We start from the raw sequence: 16,785 nt of genomic DNA on the forward strand, positions 1-16,785 counted from the left end.
AAAAGATACAGTAGCATTTTCCAATTATTCCCAATTTCAACAAACACTTTATAGTTTCATCCACGTTAGAGGCACCATGTGGTTTTTACTTCTGAGGATGAAAATAATTTCCAATGAAGAAACAGTGTTGTGTTCATGTTGTTTGAAGTCACAAGATCTGAGGAGGTGTGACGTGTTTTTATGATTGAAGCTACCCTGACTGTTTCTGGGGCTTGGTTGGCTTTAAGAGCTGCTGGCCTGGTGGTAGTGAATTAGAGACCTTTCCACAAAGGCTTAATTTCCCCCCCCCCCTTAACCTTTGGAAGCAAGGCGTGGGAAGGGGATTTAGTTTTTCTGTTATGCTGAGGCATGTTCAAACTTGTTTCTTTTTCCAAAATGTGCAAGTTGCTAAGAGAGCCATGGACTTATACGGACAAGTCCTGGCAGCGATTTTTTTTTTAAAGTCGCCTGGGTCAGGGCAATGCGTTGCTTTTGCGTTTGTTCCTGCAGCCGGTTCGCTCCGGGCGGGCGGGCTAGAGGTCATGGACTCGGTGCCCGAGTCTCGCTCAGCTCCAATGGCTCTTTGGCGACACTGGGCGTTTCCTCCTTTTCCGGCCTCGGAAAGTTTTGTTTTGGTTCTTAGTTCCCGGTCAAGGAAAGGCACCCTGTTGACCAAAGGTTTCTCAGAGTCCCCTCCAGGTGGCTCACGGCCAAGTTTCCTCCATTCCAGCTGGCTCAGACTTGGCATCCACCGGGGTCCTCGGGATCCTCGAAGCGGGGGAGGCGAGTCTTGGGGGGAGAAAGAGAGCGGGCAGCCAGGCTACCGGCTCCACGGCCCTTCTCAGCTCAGTCGCTGGGCCAGTACCCATCGCGCCGCAAAGGGTGCGGGCAGCCTCCCCGCTGAGTCCTCGCAGACCAGCTCCCCACCATTCCCAAGAGAACGCTCAGGCGAGCCCCGCCCGCGCCAGGGATAGCAGAGGGGACTAAACCCCGGGATGGGACGCGGGGCGCATGCGCGCCCTGGCCGCGGCGTCCAAGAGTTCGCCCCGCAGCGGCGGCCGCTAGGTGGCGCATGCGCCCTGGAGGGTGCGGGCTGGGCTCTGGGAAGAAGGCGGTGGCGCTGAAAGGCGGGGGCGCCGTGGGGGCCGGGCCCGTGTTTACACAGCGGCGGGCGGGCGCGGACGCAGAACCCGGCGCGGCGGCAGCGGCACGATGGTCATGGCGCATTTCGTCGAGAATTTTTGGGTAAGAGGAGGATGCTGGAAATGGTGTGGGTTTCGGAGTCCAAGGCTTTCTGCGCCTGACCTCGGCCTGGGCGCGCTTGGGGCCGCGGCGGCGTCGGCTCCGCGGGCTGGGCGAGTCCTCGGACCGCCGGCTGCTGGGTCCCGCCTGGATGAAGCCCGGCGGGCGACAAGTCGGCGGCTGCCCGGACTCGCAGGCTCGCAGCCCTAGTGGGGGCAGAGAGGGCTGTCAGCGCGGGCCCCTCCGCCTGGGGCGGGGACGCGGACGAGCCGCCCGCCGCCCGCGCTGGGACAAAGCGCCGGATGAGGCGGGAGACGGGACCCGGCCCCACCGGAGGCTCCGGGCGCCGGGCGTGCTCGCGGCGGGGAGGCGCACGACGGGCCCGCGGCGCGGCCGCTCCCAGCTGCGCGCGGAGGACGAGCGCGGGCCCCGGCCGGGTGGAGGGAGCGCGCCTCCTGCCCGCCCCGCAGGCCCCCATCTGAGCCCTTTGGCCCCCCACCATGTCCACACGAAACCCCGTGCGCGCTGGGGCCGGCGCAGCATTTCCTCTCGGCTTCGCAGTTGGGCTCGCGGTCAGCGCCCAGGACTTTGCCTCTGGGCCTGCCCACAAAGCGTATAAAAGTGGAGTTTAATGTTCCTGGATTCCTGGGGCTTAAGTGCACCGAGGCTTCCCCTTGCCTCGTGCTCCCTCCCCTTCCTCATTCTCTCCACACCCCGCTGGTAGCTCAGTGTTAGGATTAGGTTCTTGTGGGAAGGGCTTCTCCCTCCCGTGGAGTGTGCGCCGCGGTTATTGTTTGCTGTCATGGGAAGTACAGTTCAGCCATGGACAGGAAAGGAACGTGTTTACCCCGGTGTCTCGGGTGAATCTCATTTTATGTCTTGACAGTTGCAAGTACTGCAGTTCCATGTTAAGATTTAGAAATATTTAAAGGAGTAATCTTCCAGCGAATCAGGATTGTGCCTTAAATACTTATTTCTAAGTGTCTCAGGGATGAACTTGTTTAGTAATCAAATCAGTTCATAGTTATTGGTTTTGTATCTACCTTGTTGTCCAAGCAACATAAATACTACACATAAGGTGTCCCCCCCCCCCCCAAAACGTACCATACAATACACCCATTCAACTGTTACAATTCAAGGATTTTTTTTGTATATTTATAGAGTTGTGCAGACATCGCCACAGTGAATTTTAGAACAATTTTATCACTTCAGAAAGAATCCCTGTATCCATTAGCAGTCACTACTCATTTTCCTCATACCTCAGCAACTAATTGGTATATCTTTGCCTCTGCAGATTTATCTGTTCTGAGCATATTAAATAAATGGGGTCATATATGTGGTCCTTTGTGACTGGCTTCTTTTAGCTTGTTTCCAGGTTCATCCATGATGTAGCATGCAAGTGTCAGTACTTGGTTCCATTATATGGCTAAGAATTCCATTTTTTACATATATATATATATATATATATATATATATATATATATATATGACATTTTATTTATCCATTACCAGTGATGGACATTTGGTTGTTTCTACTTTTTGGCTATTATGAATAATGCTGCTATGAACACTTCGTTACAAGTTTTTGTGTGCACATATATGTTCATTTCTTTTGGAAATGGGATTGCTGGTTCACACGGTAATTCTCTGTTTAATATTTCAAGGAGCCACCAAACTTTTCCAGAGTGGCAGCACTATTTTACAATTCCACTATCAATGTCTGAGGGTTCCAATTTTTCCACGTGCTGGACAATGCTAGTTATCTGTCCTTTTCATTACAGTGGATGGATATGAAGTAGTATCTCATTGTGGTTTTGATTTGCATTTCTGTGGTGGCTAATGATGTTGAACATCTTTTAATGTGCTTATTGCTCATTTATGTATTTTCTTTGGCAAAATGGTTAGATTCATTGCCCATTTTTAGATTGGTTTGTCTTTTTATTATTGAGTTGTAAGAGTCTTTTTTTATATTCTGGGTACATGTCTCCTATTAGATATATGACTTTGTAAGTAGTTTCTCCCATTCTGTGGGTTGTCTTTTTCATTTTCTTGATGGTGTACTTTGAAGCACAGACATTTTTAATTTTGATGGTCTTGAAGTCCTAATTTTTCTGTTATCAGTTATGCTTTTGTTGTTTATCTAAGAAGTCTTTCCTAGACCAAGGTCACAAAGATTTGGGGGAGGGGGGAGGGTTTTTTTATAAGAGTTTATTTCAGCCAAACTGGCAACATATGCTGTGGAGCAAGATCTCAGATACTCTCCAAGATCACAAAGATTTAATTCCATTGTTTTCTTCTGTGGGTTTTTATAGCTTTTGCTCTTATGTTTAGGTCTATGATCCATTTGAAGTTAATTTGTGTGTGTGGTAGGAGCAAGAGGTCCAATTTCATTCTTTGCATGTGAATATCTAGTTGTCCCAGCACCATTTGTTGAAAAGCATCCTTTTTTGCCCTAGCTGGTTTGGCTCATTGGGTAGACTGTTGGCCTGGGTTTGATTCCGGTCTCCATCCCCACCCAGTAGGGGGGGCGTGCAGGAGGCAGCTGGTCAATGATTCTCTCTCATCATTGATGTTTCTATCTCTCCCTCTCTCTTCCTCTCTGAAATCAATACAAATATATTTAAAAAAAAGAAAGAAAGAAAAGCATCTTCTCTCTTCATTGAATAGTCTTGGCATCCTTGTCGAAATTGTTGGGCATACATGTATGGGTTTATCTTTGGATTTTTAGTTGTATTCCATTGTCTTACGTTAGTACTACCTTGTTTTGATTACTATAGCTCTGTAGTAAGTTTGGAATCAGGAGTATGAGTCTTCCAACTTTGTTCTTGTTCAGGATTATTTTGTCTATTCTGGATCCCTTGCATTTCCATATGAATTTTTGATTTAGCCTATCAGTTTTAGAATTTAGGTTTTACAATAGCAATTAGCAATCATTTAAATTGACATTCTTAAAATGTTTTGCACATTTTTGATGCATGAATGTGTTTTGAAAGTTGAACTTAATTACAAATTATATACTAGCATTTTAAAGTTATCTTTTGTTTTCTGTTAACTGAGATTTGGACATAGCCTTGTTTGATGTTCTTGGCTATTATGAATAATACTTCTATAAACACATTTGTACAAGTTTGGTGTAGGTATCCTTTTTTGTGTCTCTTAAAAGAGGAATAAATTTCGCCATCTGAAATCTATAGTGAATCTCAAGCCTAATTTATGTTGCAGTCTTTGCCTTCATTTCACTATTGAGTACAAATAGTTAAAATAGACTGTATTTTATTTTACTTTCAAGATTAGGATTGGGGCTGAAAAGCTCTAAATTAGAGCTTAAAAAGCTCCTAAGGAGGGTTAAATGAACTAAGAATGTCTAGGAACTAAATAACTTTTGATAATTTGATAGCTGTCTGTTTAAAACAACAACTTAAAGATTTACATATTTTAGGATCATTTATAAAATAATTTTCTAAAAAATATTTTTTATTCGAGAGAGAGAGAGAGAGAGAGAAATGTAGACTTGTTGTTCCACTTATTTATGCATTCATTGGTTGATTCTTGTGTGTGCCCTGACTGGGAATGGAATGGGCAACTTTGGTGTATGGGAACGGTGCTCTAACCAACTGAGCTACTCGACCAGGGTTTAAAATAATTTCTTAAAATAGAGAACTTACAATTAACTTCACGTTTCTTTCCGAATGTTTAAAGTGACACTGTCAAAACAGAATAAAACTTGTCAGAGTGAGAATCTTTCAAGTTTTCGATTTGTAACCAAACAACCTATTAATTGTTTTTTTGCTCTACATATAAAAAGACAAACCTTTTGTTGTGGCATTTTATTAGAGGAAAGTTTGACTCATCCATTCAAACTTTCTTCAAGCTTTTTTGAAAGCAGCACATCCTGCCTTTAAGTCTTTAAAGTATGGTGTTTCTTAACTTAAAGCAGCGGTTCTCAACCTGTGGGTGACGACCCCTTCACAGGGGTCGCTTAAAACCCTAAGAAAACACATATATAATTACATATTGTTTTTATCTTTTTTTTCCTTTTTTTTTCTTTATCTTTAAATTCTTTATTAGTTAAGGAATTACAAATGTGTCCTCATTCCCTCCCATTAACCCCCTCCCCAACGCCGCCCCCCCCCCCCCCCCCCTCATGCTCTCATCCCCCTGTTGTCCATGTCCATTGGTTTGGCTTATATGCATGCATACAAGTCCTTTGGTTGATCTCTTCCCCTTACCCCCACACTCCCCTACTTTCCCTCTGGGGATTAATAGTCTGATTGCTGTTTCTCTGTCTTTGGATCTGTCCCTGTTCATCAGTCTATGTTGTTCTCTATAGTCCACAATTGAGTGAGATCATGTGGTATTTATCTTTCTCTGACTGGCTTATTTCACTTAGCAAAATGCTTTCCAGTTCCATCCAAGCTGTTGCAAAAGGCAAGAGTTCCTTCTTTTTTACCACAGCGTAGTATTCCATTGTGTAGATGTACCACAGTTTTTTAATCCACTCATCTGCTGATGGGCACTTAGGCTGTTTCCAAATCTTAGCTATGGTGAATTGTGCTGCTATGAACATAGGGGTGCATATATCCTTTCTGATTGGTGTTTCTGACTTCTTGGGATATATTCCTAGAAGTGGGATCACTGGGTCAAATGGGAGTTCCATTTTTAACTTTTTGAGGAAACTCCATACTGTCTTCCATAGTGGCTGCACCAGTCTGCATTCCCACCAGCAGTGCACGAGTGTTCCCTTTTCTCCGCATCCTCTCCAGCACTTGTCATTTGTTGATTTGTTGATGATAGCCATTCTGACAGGTGTGAGATGATACCTCATTGTTGTTTTGATTTGCATCTCTCGGATGATTAGTGACTTTGAGCATGTTTTCATATGTCTCCTGGCTTTCTGAATGTCCTCTTTTGAAAAGTGTCTATATAGGTCCTTTGCCCATTTTTTGATTGGATTGTTTATCTTCCTTTTGTTAAGTTGTATGAGTTCCCTATAAATGTCGGAGATTAAACCCTTACTGGTGATAACATTGGCAAATATGTTCTCCCATGCAGTGGGCTTTCTTATTGTTTTGTTGATGATTTCTTTTGCTGTGCAGAAGCTTTTTATTTTGATGTAGTCCCATTTGTTTATTTTTATTTTTTTAAAATATATTTTATTGATTTCTTAAAGAGAGGAAGGGAGAGGGATAGAGAGTTAGAAACATTGCCGAAACCGGTTTGGCTCAGTGGATAGAGCATCGGCCTGCGGACTGAGGGGTCCCAGGTTCGATTCCGGTCAAGGGCATGTACCTGGGTTTCGGGCACATCCCCAGTAGGAGATGTGCAGGAGGCAGCTGATCGATGTTTCTCTCTCATCGATGTTTCTAACTCTCTATCTCTCTCCCTTTCTCTCTGTAAAAAATCAATAAAATATATTAAAAAAAAAAGAAAGAAAAAAGAAACATCGATGAGAGAGAAACATCAATCAGCTGCCTCCTGCACACCCCCTCCTGGGGATGTGCCCGCAACCAAGGTACATGCCCTTGACCGGAATCGAACCTGGGACCTTTCAGTCCACAGGCCGACGCTCTATCCACCAAGCCAAAGCGGTCAGGGCCCATTTGTTTATTTTCTCTTTAGTTTCCAATGCCCTAGGAGCTGTATCAGTGAAGAAATTGCTTCGGCATATGTCCGAGATTTTGTTGCCTTTGGATTCCTCTGGTATTTTTATGGTTTCCTGTCTTACATTTAAGTCAATTATCCATTTTGAGTTTATTTTTGTATATGGTGTAAGTTGGTGGTCTAGTTTCATTTTTTTGCATGTATCTGTCCAATTTTCCCAACACCATTTATTGAAGAGACTATCTTGGCTCCATTGTATGTTCTTGCCTCCTTTGTCAAATATTAATTGAGAATATTGGTTCGGGTCGATTTCTGGATTCTCTATTCTATTCCATTGATCTATATGTCTGTTTTTGTGCCAGTACCAGGTGGTTTTGAGAACAATGGCTTTGTAATACAGCTTGATATCTGGTATTGAGATCCCACCTACTTTGTTCTTCTTTCTCAGGATCGCTGCAGCTATTCGGGGTCTTTTTAAATTCCAGATGAATTTTTGGAGAGTTCGTTCTAGGTCTGTGAAATATGCTGTTGGTCTTTTAATGGGAAGTGCATTGAATTTATAGATTGCTTTGGGTATGCTTTAATTATGTTCAATTTGTAACAATGAAATTGGGGGTCACCACAACATGAGGAACTGTATTAAAGGGTTGGGGCATTAGGAAGGTTGAGAACCACTGACTTAAAGTTTATGCTACGTTACAAATTCTTTTACTTAATACTATAGTTTAAAGAGAAAAATATATTCGAACTTCCTACACAACAGGTGTTTTGTTGTTAATAAGTCATTTTTTGCCACAAAGTATAGTGCCATTGATAATCAAGCTGAAAATGTTTTTCTTTTCTACTAAAATTGGACAGCAAATAATATTCATAGCAGATACTACACTATTGTCTTTAATATCAGCTGTTAGCTCATCAGAAGATTGTATAACTTAAAAACGATATCAACAAATATTACAATGAGAAAGCGTCTTGATATGCTGTTTCATTCTCTAAGAGTTGAGTACCAGTTAATAATACTTTCGAGATTCTCTATGTAAGCATTGTATTAGTTATTAAATTAGCTTCATGGTTTTGTATAAATTCAGATTATTAAATTCAGGAGTTAAAAATTTTTTTTAAACAAATGGATTTCATAGGTTATAATTATTTTCATATGTTTTTATTGATTTTTTTAGAAAGGAAGGGAGAGATACAATCATTGATGAGAGAGAAATATTGATTGGCTGCCTCCTGCATGCCTCTGACCTGGAATGGAACCTGAGACCTCTTGAGGCATGGGTCTGAGCCACACCTGCTGGGCATAGGTGATTGATAATTATTGAAGGGGTAAAATAAGTAAGCACAACATATTTGATGAAATACCTTATAAATCTCATTTTACATAGTAGAACTAACCTATATAAGCTGTGCAGCATTTTCTGAAAGACAGCAAGTATTCTTTAACATACATCACATTGTGGTAAACTGACATTTTTACTTAGGTAACTTTTTCCAAAGATTATCTCCAATCAGCACATCAAGAATGAACAATTATCTTAGGTATATTTATCCTGAAGTTTTTCCTTATTTCTTTTCCTTATTTCTTTTACTGATTAACCAGTACAAGAATTTCATTCCATTTGTCTGTTGATTTCACTAGTATTGTCATACTTAAGTTTTTAAATAAAATTAGAGCACTTGGTTACATATCTAAAATTTGATATGTGATTACATGGATGAACAGAGGATTAAAATGATTTTTAAAAACCTGGAATTGCGCCCTAACCGGTTTGGCTCAGTGGATAGAGCGTCGGCCTGCGGACTGAAGGGTCCCGAGTTCAATTCCGGTAGAGGGCATGTACCTTGGTTGCGGGCACATCCCCAGTAGGGGGTGTGCAGGAGGCGGCTGATCGATGTTTCTCTCTCATCAATGTTTCTAACTCTCTATTCCTCTCCCTTCCTCTCTGTGAAAAATCAATAAAATATATTCAAAACAAAACAAAACACCTGGAATTGCTATTAATAGGACATTGGAATCCAAACGTTATAATTTTGCTTGATTATTTTATATAAATTTAGTATCTTAGATGAGAGACTAATAACCACATATATACACACACACACACATTCTTTGGGGTTATTTAAAAATGTATGTCTTTAAAAAATTAGTTGAAGTGACCATAGAAACCCAGGATATAGACTTTCTATTACTTGAAATTTCCAAATATTATAGTTTGGAGTACCTGCTTAGGATATGATCCCATCAGATGGCATATTAAAATTCAAAAAGTATATATGTATGTATATTTACATATCTACATGAACAGATTTGTGAAATTTACACAGTTTAGTATTCAAGTTACAAAAGGAAATAAATACAGTATAAAAAAAAATTTCCTTTTCTTCTGTCATCAAGATCTCCCCAAAAGCAATCACTGTTACCAATTTCTTATATAGCTTTCCTGAGATAACCTATGTATATAAAAGCAAGTAACATCCACTAAATTAAAATGTATAATTTTATAACAGCCAGTTAGCCGTGCCCAAATTGTTTTCAACTGCAACAGGCTATGAAAATGCAAACTACAGATTTCATCTAACTAGGTTCAAGTAGACTTGATGGGCAGACATTATAAAATTACAGTATTTTAGATGGCACCAAATTTTTTGAAGTCCTTGGATTTTTGGGTGGGGGTGGGGGTGGAGGGATGGTTATTTTGTATTTTTTTGCCTTAATCTAGGAGGAATTTGAAAGTAAGAAATTAATACTGATTTAGTCTGCATAAATTTAATTCAGGGGAAGGATTTTAGAGCACTGATATGGAAAGGATAAACATTTTCTGTCTGGGTTCTTTTCTGGCCCTGCACACTAAATCCTAAATACTCTAATCCCTTCAGAACTACTTAAATTATTTAGGCAAAGGCATGGGAGAACAGGTATGCTTTGTATCATCCTGCATATTTGGCTAGCCTAAGCCCTTTGGAAGTAGTTTTTTTGAGTCATGGGGTATCTTTTGAAATTATGAAATTCGTCCTGATTTCATAATTCTAGAACAATTAATCCTAAGAAATCCCTATAGAAATACGGTGTTATACAGATTTATAATGGAAAGGGATTAATGGATTGGCTTTTAATTTACCTAGTGTGGAAAAATTAAAGAATATTAGAGTTTGAAGAATTTTAATAACAATTGGGTCCACAGAAGTTAGCATACGTTGGTCAGATATGGGAGAAACAAAAACAGCAACTGAGATGTATAGTTGTATCTATTGATGAAGATGCTAGATAGAGAATGTTGCTGGAATGACCAGTCAGAGAGGATTAAATTGGGAAGTGATTAGTGAACTGTGATGAAGATGAGGCACATAATTCCATCAGTTCTTGAGGCACAAACATGTTCCTTGATGGAATTTCAGGATTAAAAATTACAGCTGGTGTGGCTCAGTGATTGAATGTCCGCCTATGAACCAGAAGATCACGGTTCAATTCCTAGTCAAGGCACATGCCTGGGTATGGGCTAGATCTCTAGTGGGGGTTGTGCAGGAAACAGCTGATCAGTGATTCTCTCTCATCATTGATGTTTCTATCTCTCCCTACTTCTCTGAAATCAATAAAAATATATTTTAAAAAATTATGGAAAATATTGACAAGCATGCTTGCTTGGCTTTAGGGAAGGAAGGTTCAATATAAGTAAAGCAAATTGGTGGTGCTGGGGTCTTAAAACTAAAAAATGTTAGTTTTTAGTTGGGTGAAACAACAGCCAGTGAAGATGGTTTTTCCTTTTAATTATAACCATAATTATGATGTAACTAGAGGCCCGGTGTACGAAATTCATGCTCTGGGGCAGGGGGGCGGGAGGGTTCCTCAGCCTGGCCTTCCTCCTCTCGCAGTCTGGGACCCCTTGCTCCTTAGCACCCACCTGCTTACTGCTCCTTGCCGCTGGCTCACTGCTCCTTAGTGCTCCCGCCACTGCCGCTGCGCTCACCAGCCATGAGTCTGGTTTCTGGCTGAGTGACGCTCCCCCAGTGGGAGCCCACTGACCGTCAGGGTGCAGCTCCTGCCTTGTTCAGTGCGCATCATAGTGACTGGTCGTTCCGCTGGTCTTCTGCCGTTTGGTCGATTTGCATATTAGGGTTTTATTATATAGATAGGTAAAACAGAAGAATACAGAAGTAAAAATTACCTATAGCCTTTCCCTCTATCGGATAGAATCTATCCTCTAAGATACTTAGAAATATGAAATTTTAAATGGGTTCTACTATACAGTTGTTTTTTTAAAGTCTTTTTTTTAAAAAAAATATATTTTATTGATTTTTTACAGAGAGGAAGGCAGAGGGATAGAGAGTTAGAAACATCAATGAGAGAGAAACATTGATCAGCTGCCTCCTGCACACTCCCTGCTGGGGTTGTGCCCACAACCAAGGTACATGCCCTTGACCGGGATCGAACCTGGGACCCTTGAGTCCACAGGTTGACGCTCTATCCACTGAGCCAATCCGGTTAGGGATACTATATAGTTTTGTATCTTATAATTTTCAAATGATACCAAGCATTTTTCTCATGTGATTAAGTATTCTTGAATATGTTTTTAGTGACTCCATAGGTTTCCGTGGAATAGAGAGGCCATAATTTTTTTTAAAAAACCCGTCCCTTTGGACATTTAGGTTACTTCTAGTTTTGTTTTTTCACTTAAGCATTATGAGGACTTGAGATTTAAGTACTAATGTATACAGGATGCCAGTTTAAGTGGTAGCCTTCAGTGTCTATGCAAGTATAGCTTGAAGAGTTTTTGAGAAAGCTGAACTTGTTAAGTTTTATTATTTTCATTTTGAGAGTAATGAAAATTACATTTTTTACAGATTACAGAAAATTTGAAAGATATAAAAATGAAAATTATCTCTCAACTGTTTGCATCTGTTATTTTTGTAGAATCCATATATAATATTTATTAGATGGCTTTAAGGATTTAACTAACTGGGAAGAGGTGAGTTATAATTAAAACTCATCAGTCAACCAACAAATGTGTTTGAGTAACTTTTGCACCTGCGCTGAGTAGTTTTGACTGCTGAGCAGTGCTCATTCTACATACATTTTTTTAAAAAAATATTTTTATTGATTTCAGAGAGGAAGGGAGAGGGAAAGGGAGATAGAAACATCAATGATGAAAGAGAATCATTGATCAGCTGCCTCCTGCATGCCCCCCAGTAGGAACCAGAGCCAGCAACCTGGGCATATGTCCTGACCAAGAATCAACCGTGACCTCCTGGTTCATAGGTCGATGCCCAACCACTGAGCCACATTGACTGGGTTCATTTTTTTTTTTTTTTTATATTTTATTGATTTTTTACAGAGAGGAAGAGAGAGAGATAGAGAGTTAGAAACATCGATGAGAGAGAAACACCGATCAGCTGCCTCCTGCACATCTCCTACTGGGGATGTGCCCGCAACCCAGGTACACGCCCTTGACCGGAATCGAACCTGGGACCTTTCAGTCCGCAGGCTGATGCTCTATCCGCTGAGCCAAACCGGCTTTGGCGTCATTTTACATATTATAATCAGTTTGGTTTTTTTTTGCTTTAGTAATATCTTGTCAATAGTTCTGCAGAATCCTTTTAGTGATCATGTGTGAAAAACAGCTTGAATATGTTTTATTCTTTTTTTCCTAGCAGTTTTTAAGGCAAAAATGGTACTGGAAGGCTGTCATTGTATATTTGTTGAATTCCTATCAAAAGTGTCTAGAACAGTGGTTCTCAACCTTCCTAATGCCGCGACCCTTTAATACAGTTCCTCATGTTGTGGTGACCCCCAACCATAAAATTATTTTCATTGTTACTTCATAACTGTAATTTTGCTACTGTTACGAATCATAATGTAAATATCTGATATGCAGGATGTATTTTCATTGTTACAAATTGAACATAATTAAAGCATAGTGATTAATCACAAAAACAATTTGTAATTATATATGTGTTTTCCAATGGTCTTAGGTGACCCCTGTGAAAGGGTCATTCGACTCCCAAAGGGGTCGTGACCTACAGGTTGAGAACCGCTGGTCTAGAACAGGGGTGGGCAAACTACGGCCTGCGGGCCGTATCCGGCCCGTTTGAAATGAATAAAACTATTGAAAAAAAAAGACCGTACCCTTTTATGTAATGATGTTTACTTTGAATTTATATTAGTTCACACAAACACTCCATCCATGCTTTTGTCCCGGCCCTCCGGTCCAGTTTAAGAACCCATTGTGGCCCTCAAGTAAAAAAGTTTGCCCACCCCTGGTCTGGAAGCTTCTTCAGTAGAGGGGCCATTCGTCAAAGGAGAAAGAGTATCTTCAGAATTGGTTAAATGTTTTATTTTGTTTTTCAGAGAAGTCAAATAAAGTGAGACCATCAGAAATGTATTAATGCTATACTTTGCAGTGACTTATCCAAGGTTAGCTAATAAATGGTAAATGCTAGAGTAAAAGAATATAGAGAGGTAGGAAGTGACATTTATTTATTTAAGCTGTCTGGAGTTCAGAGGAAGGTTAGGCATGTTGTTGTTATTCACATGACAGTAACTCCTGACCTTTCTCTTCCCTCCCCCCCAAATATATATTTTTTTAATTGAAAAAGAAAATGGGTAAAATCAACTTTTTAATTCATACAGTCTACACTTTATCTTTTGCCTACTTTTCAGCTCTTGGACTCATCAAAATTGAAGTGTTTAACTTACTGTTGCCCTTAAAAGATTCTTTGAAGTTTCAAACCATTAACTATAATCTGTGGGGTTTACCCTGGCCAGTAGCTTAGTTGGGTAGCTCAGTTGGTTAGAGCATCATCCTGATATGCCAGTGTTGCAGGTTTGCTCTCCAAGCAGGGCGCACACAAGAAGCAACCAATGAATGCATAAATACATGGAACAACAAATCGATGTTTCTCTCCCTTCTTTTCTCTCTAAAATCAATAAATTAAAAATCTGTGGGGTTTATAGCTTTATGCTTTTCTACTATTTTTGTGGCTCTTAAAACCTAGGTATTTGAATTCCATTTTAGTTAAAATGGGAATTTCATAGCCGTTTAAATAGAGATATTCATTTCTTTTCAAGTGGAAATATGTTAGATTGTATTTTATAATCTATTAAAAAACTTTAGGTATAAAGTTGTGCTACAAAATCAACCAGAAAAAGATAAAGGTGCCTTTGGATTTCTAAAATAAGTTTGATGATTTATTTAAACTTTTTAATTTGATATTTCAAGGATGTCTTACTTGTAGACTGTATTAGGCTAGGAAAAATCTGAACATTTTCAGTGACTTGTGACCTTACTTAGGTTATCTTTTCAGTTAAATTTCAGTTCAGATGATAATTTAGGTCTAAGACAATATGCATAGACCTCATTTTCATATTAAATTGTAGCATGTTACTATATGTATGAGAAAAGGAATCTGGACTGATAATACATCAAACTGTTAACTGTAGTAGTCTTAGTTAAATTGGAGTGGTAAGAGGAAGTATGATTCTGGGCTTTCATCTTCAAAGGATGGCAAAACTTTTTTTTTTACTTCATACTAGGAATATACAAAGATTTAAAAAAATGTTTTCATTGATTTCAGGGAGGAAGGGAGAGGGAGAAAGAGACAGGAACAATGATGAGAGAATCATTGTTGATCAGCTGCCTCTTGCACGCCCCCCCCCCTTCCCCCCCCCCCCTCCCCCGGGAACAAGCCGACAAACCAGGCATCTTCCCTGCCGGGGAAACAAACTCTGACCTCCATGCTCAACCACTGATAACACTGGGCTATCCAGAGTTTTTTAAAACTTATTTATATTGGATTATAGGACAATTTTATTTGCCCTAGGTCGAAGGTAGTGGATGTTCTGTGAAAGTGATACCTCTTTGTAAAGTGCATTAAGATGAGCAGATAAAAGATGCTATCTTGTGCAAACCTTCTTAGCAGTTGTTCTCCTTGGGCCAGCAATGGTGTTAATGTTTTTGTCGGTTAATACTGAAAAGTTTCTCTGCAAGAATTTATTGATTAAAGAAGATAATATTATTTGCTGAACTTTTTGGGTAATGTTATTGAGCTATATTTTACATGCCATGTAATCCACTCATTAAAGTATACAGTTCAGTGGTTGTTGGTAATATTCACAGTCAATTTTGATAATATTTACAACCATCATCAATTTAAAACCATTTTTATTACCTCAAAAAGAAATCCGGTACCGTTTATCATCCCTTACATTACCTCCAACCTCCAAGCAACCTATTAATCTATTTTCTCTTTATTTTTTTATTCTGGACTTTTAAAATGAATGGAATCATTACAGTATGTGGTCTTGTGTGATTGGCTTTTTTCTCTTAGCATAATGTTTTCGGGGTTAATCAGTGTTGTTGCATATATCAGAGCTTTATTCCTTTTATGGCTGAATAATATTCTAGTTCAAGGCTATATCACATTTTGTTTATTCATTTGTCAGGTAATGGACTTTTGGGTTGTTTCCATCTTTTGGCTATTATGATTAATGTTGCTATAAACATTCTTGTACAGATGTCTTTGTGGACATATGTATTTACTTGTTAAACTAATGAATTAACCACCTGAAAAGAAGCTCATCACTGATTAGTAAATACTCTTAAAAATCTAATCACAGGTGTACCTCATTTTGTGCTTTGCTTTATTGCACTTCACAGATGTTGTATTTTTTATAAATTGGAGGCAAGTCCCTCCACCAGCATAAAGCTTACGACTTGTTTTTTTTGCGATACTCAGTTTGTTGCAATGGTCTGGAACTGAACACACAGTATCTCTGAGGTATGCCTGTATGTGGATATGGGGTTTTTTTGTTTGCTTGGGTGGGTGACAATAATGTTCTAACAATGATTGTGGTGATGGTTGCACAACTCTATAAATATCCTAAAAGTTATTACAGTGTACAGATTTTAAATGGGTGAATTATATGGTGTGTGAATTATATCTCAATAAAACTGCTGTAAAAAAGGAATAATTTAAAAATTTGAGCAGAAGGAAAAAAACAGTCATTGATAAGCAAAATTTGATATCAATAGTTGTGGTGTACTTGGAAGAAAATTGCATTTTAAAACTGTCATGATAGCTCTTAACTCTTATATATTGAAGACTTGGTTTATTTTTTTATTGGAAAGTTAGTCTATGCTCATTATTCCACTTTCCAGAAATAATTTGCTGTTATAGTTTGCTGTATATGCTTTTAGACTCGTTTTGTATAAGTACAAGGTGGGGCAGAGGTTTACAGTTGTTCATATGGAAAATAATAAAGTAGTTAATAAATAATAATTCAAGATTAAACTGCGTTTTGCATACTCACAACTATAAACCTACTTTTGCCCAACCCTGTATATACAACATGTTGTTTTTTTCAGAGAAAATGAAATTCGATTAGGGATACTGTTTTGCACCTTCCTTTTTAATTCAATCCAATTTACTTTTTTTACCTAAAAAAAGAAAAAGCAGGATCAGGCCTCCATAGAAGAATGGGTCATTATGATTTCTGCAGTCATCTGTTACCAATGAACATAAATAGCAACCATATTCAACTGTTAGGGAAAGCTGACTTTTCTAACTGAATAAGATTTGACCAATTTAGAAAACAAAATCTTGCTTATATGTAAAACCTTCCTGTACATTTTTCAGCCATTTCCTATAAATCTACAGCTATTTCAAACTGAAATTTAAAAACATATTGCTTTTATTAGGAAGATACCAACTTTCAGAAATTGAGGTAGCAAGAACCAATTTGTTAAGAAAAGACAAAACCAAGCAAAACTACTCTTCAAGAGAAAAAGGGAACCTCCCAACTTCTCTTTTTCTTTCTTTCAAACAACCTTGGGGATCGAGCCCACAACCTGGGCATGTGCCCTTGATCAGAATCGAACCTGGGACCCTTCAGTCCACAGGCTGACACTCTGTCCACTGAGGTAAACCAGCTAGGTCTGGGTGCTGGTTTAAATAGCCCTTCACTCT

The 16,785-nt window shown here is 39.4% G+C and overlaps 1 protein-coding gene across 1 annotated transcript in view; it reads left to right on the forward strand.

Annotated features, from left to right (window-relative positions):
- Nucleotides 1-627: 627 nt before the first annotated feature.
- Nucleotides 628-16,785, forward strand: part of FCHO2 (FCH and mu domain containing endocytic adaptor 2) — a 118,122-nt gene continuing 101,964 nt past the window's right edge. Inside the window, exon 1 of the mRNA XM_081090047.1 lies at nt 628-1,224. Coding sequence (XP_080946173.1) covers nt 1,192-1,224 — 33 coding nt within the window. The 5' untranslated portion in view covers nt 628-1,191. The remainder of the gene's footprint in view (nt 1,225-16,785) is intronic.

Source organism: Myotis nattereri, assembly GCF_964212035.1.
Source record: "Myotis nattereri genome assembly, chromosome: 4".
NCBI classification, from domain to species: domain Eukaryota; kingdom Metazoa; phylum Chordata; class Mammalia; order Chiroptera; family Vespertilionidae; genus Myotis; species Myotis nattereri.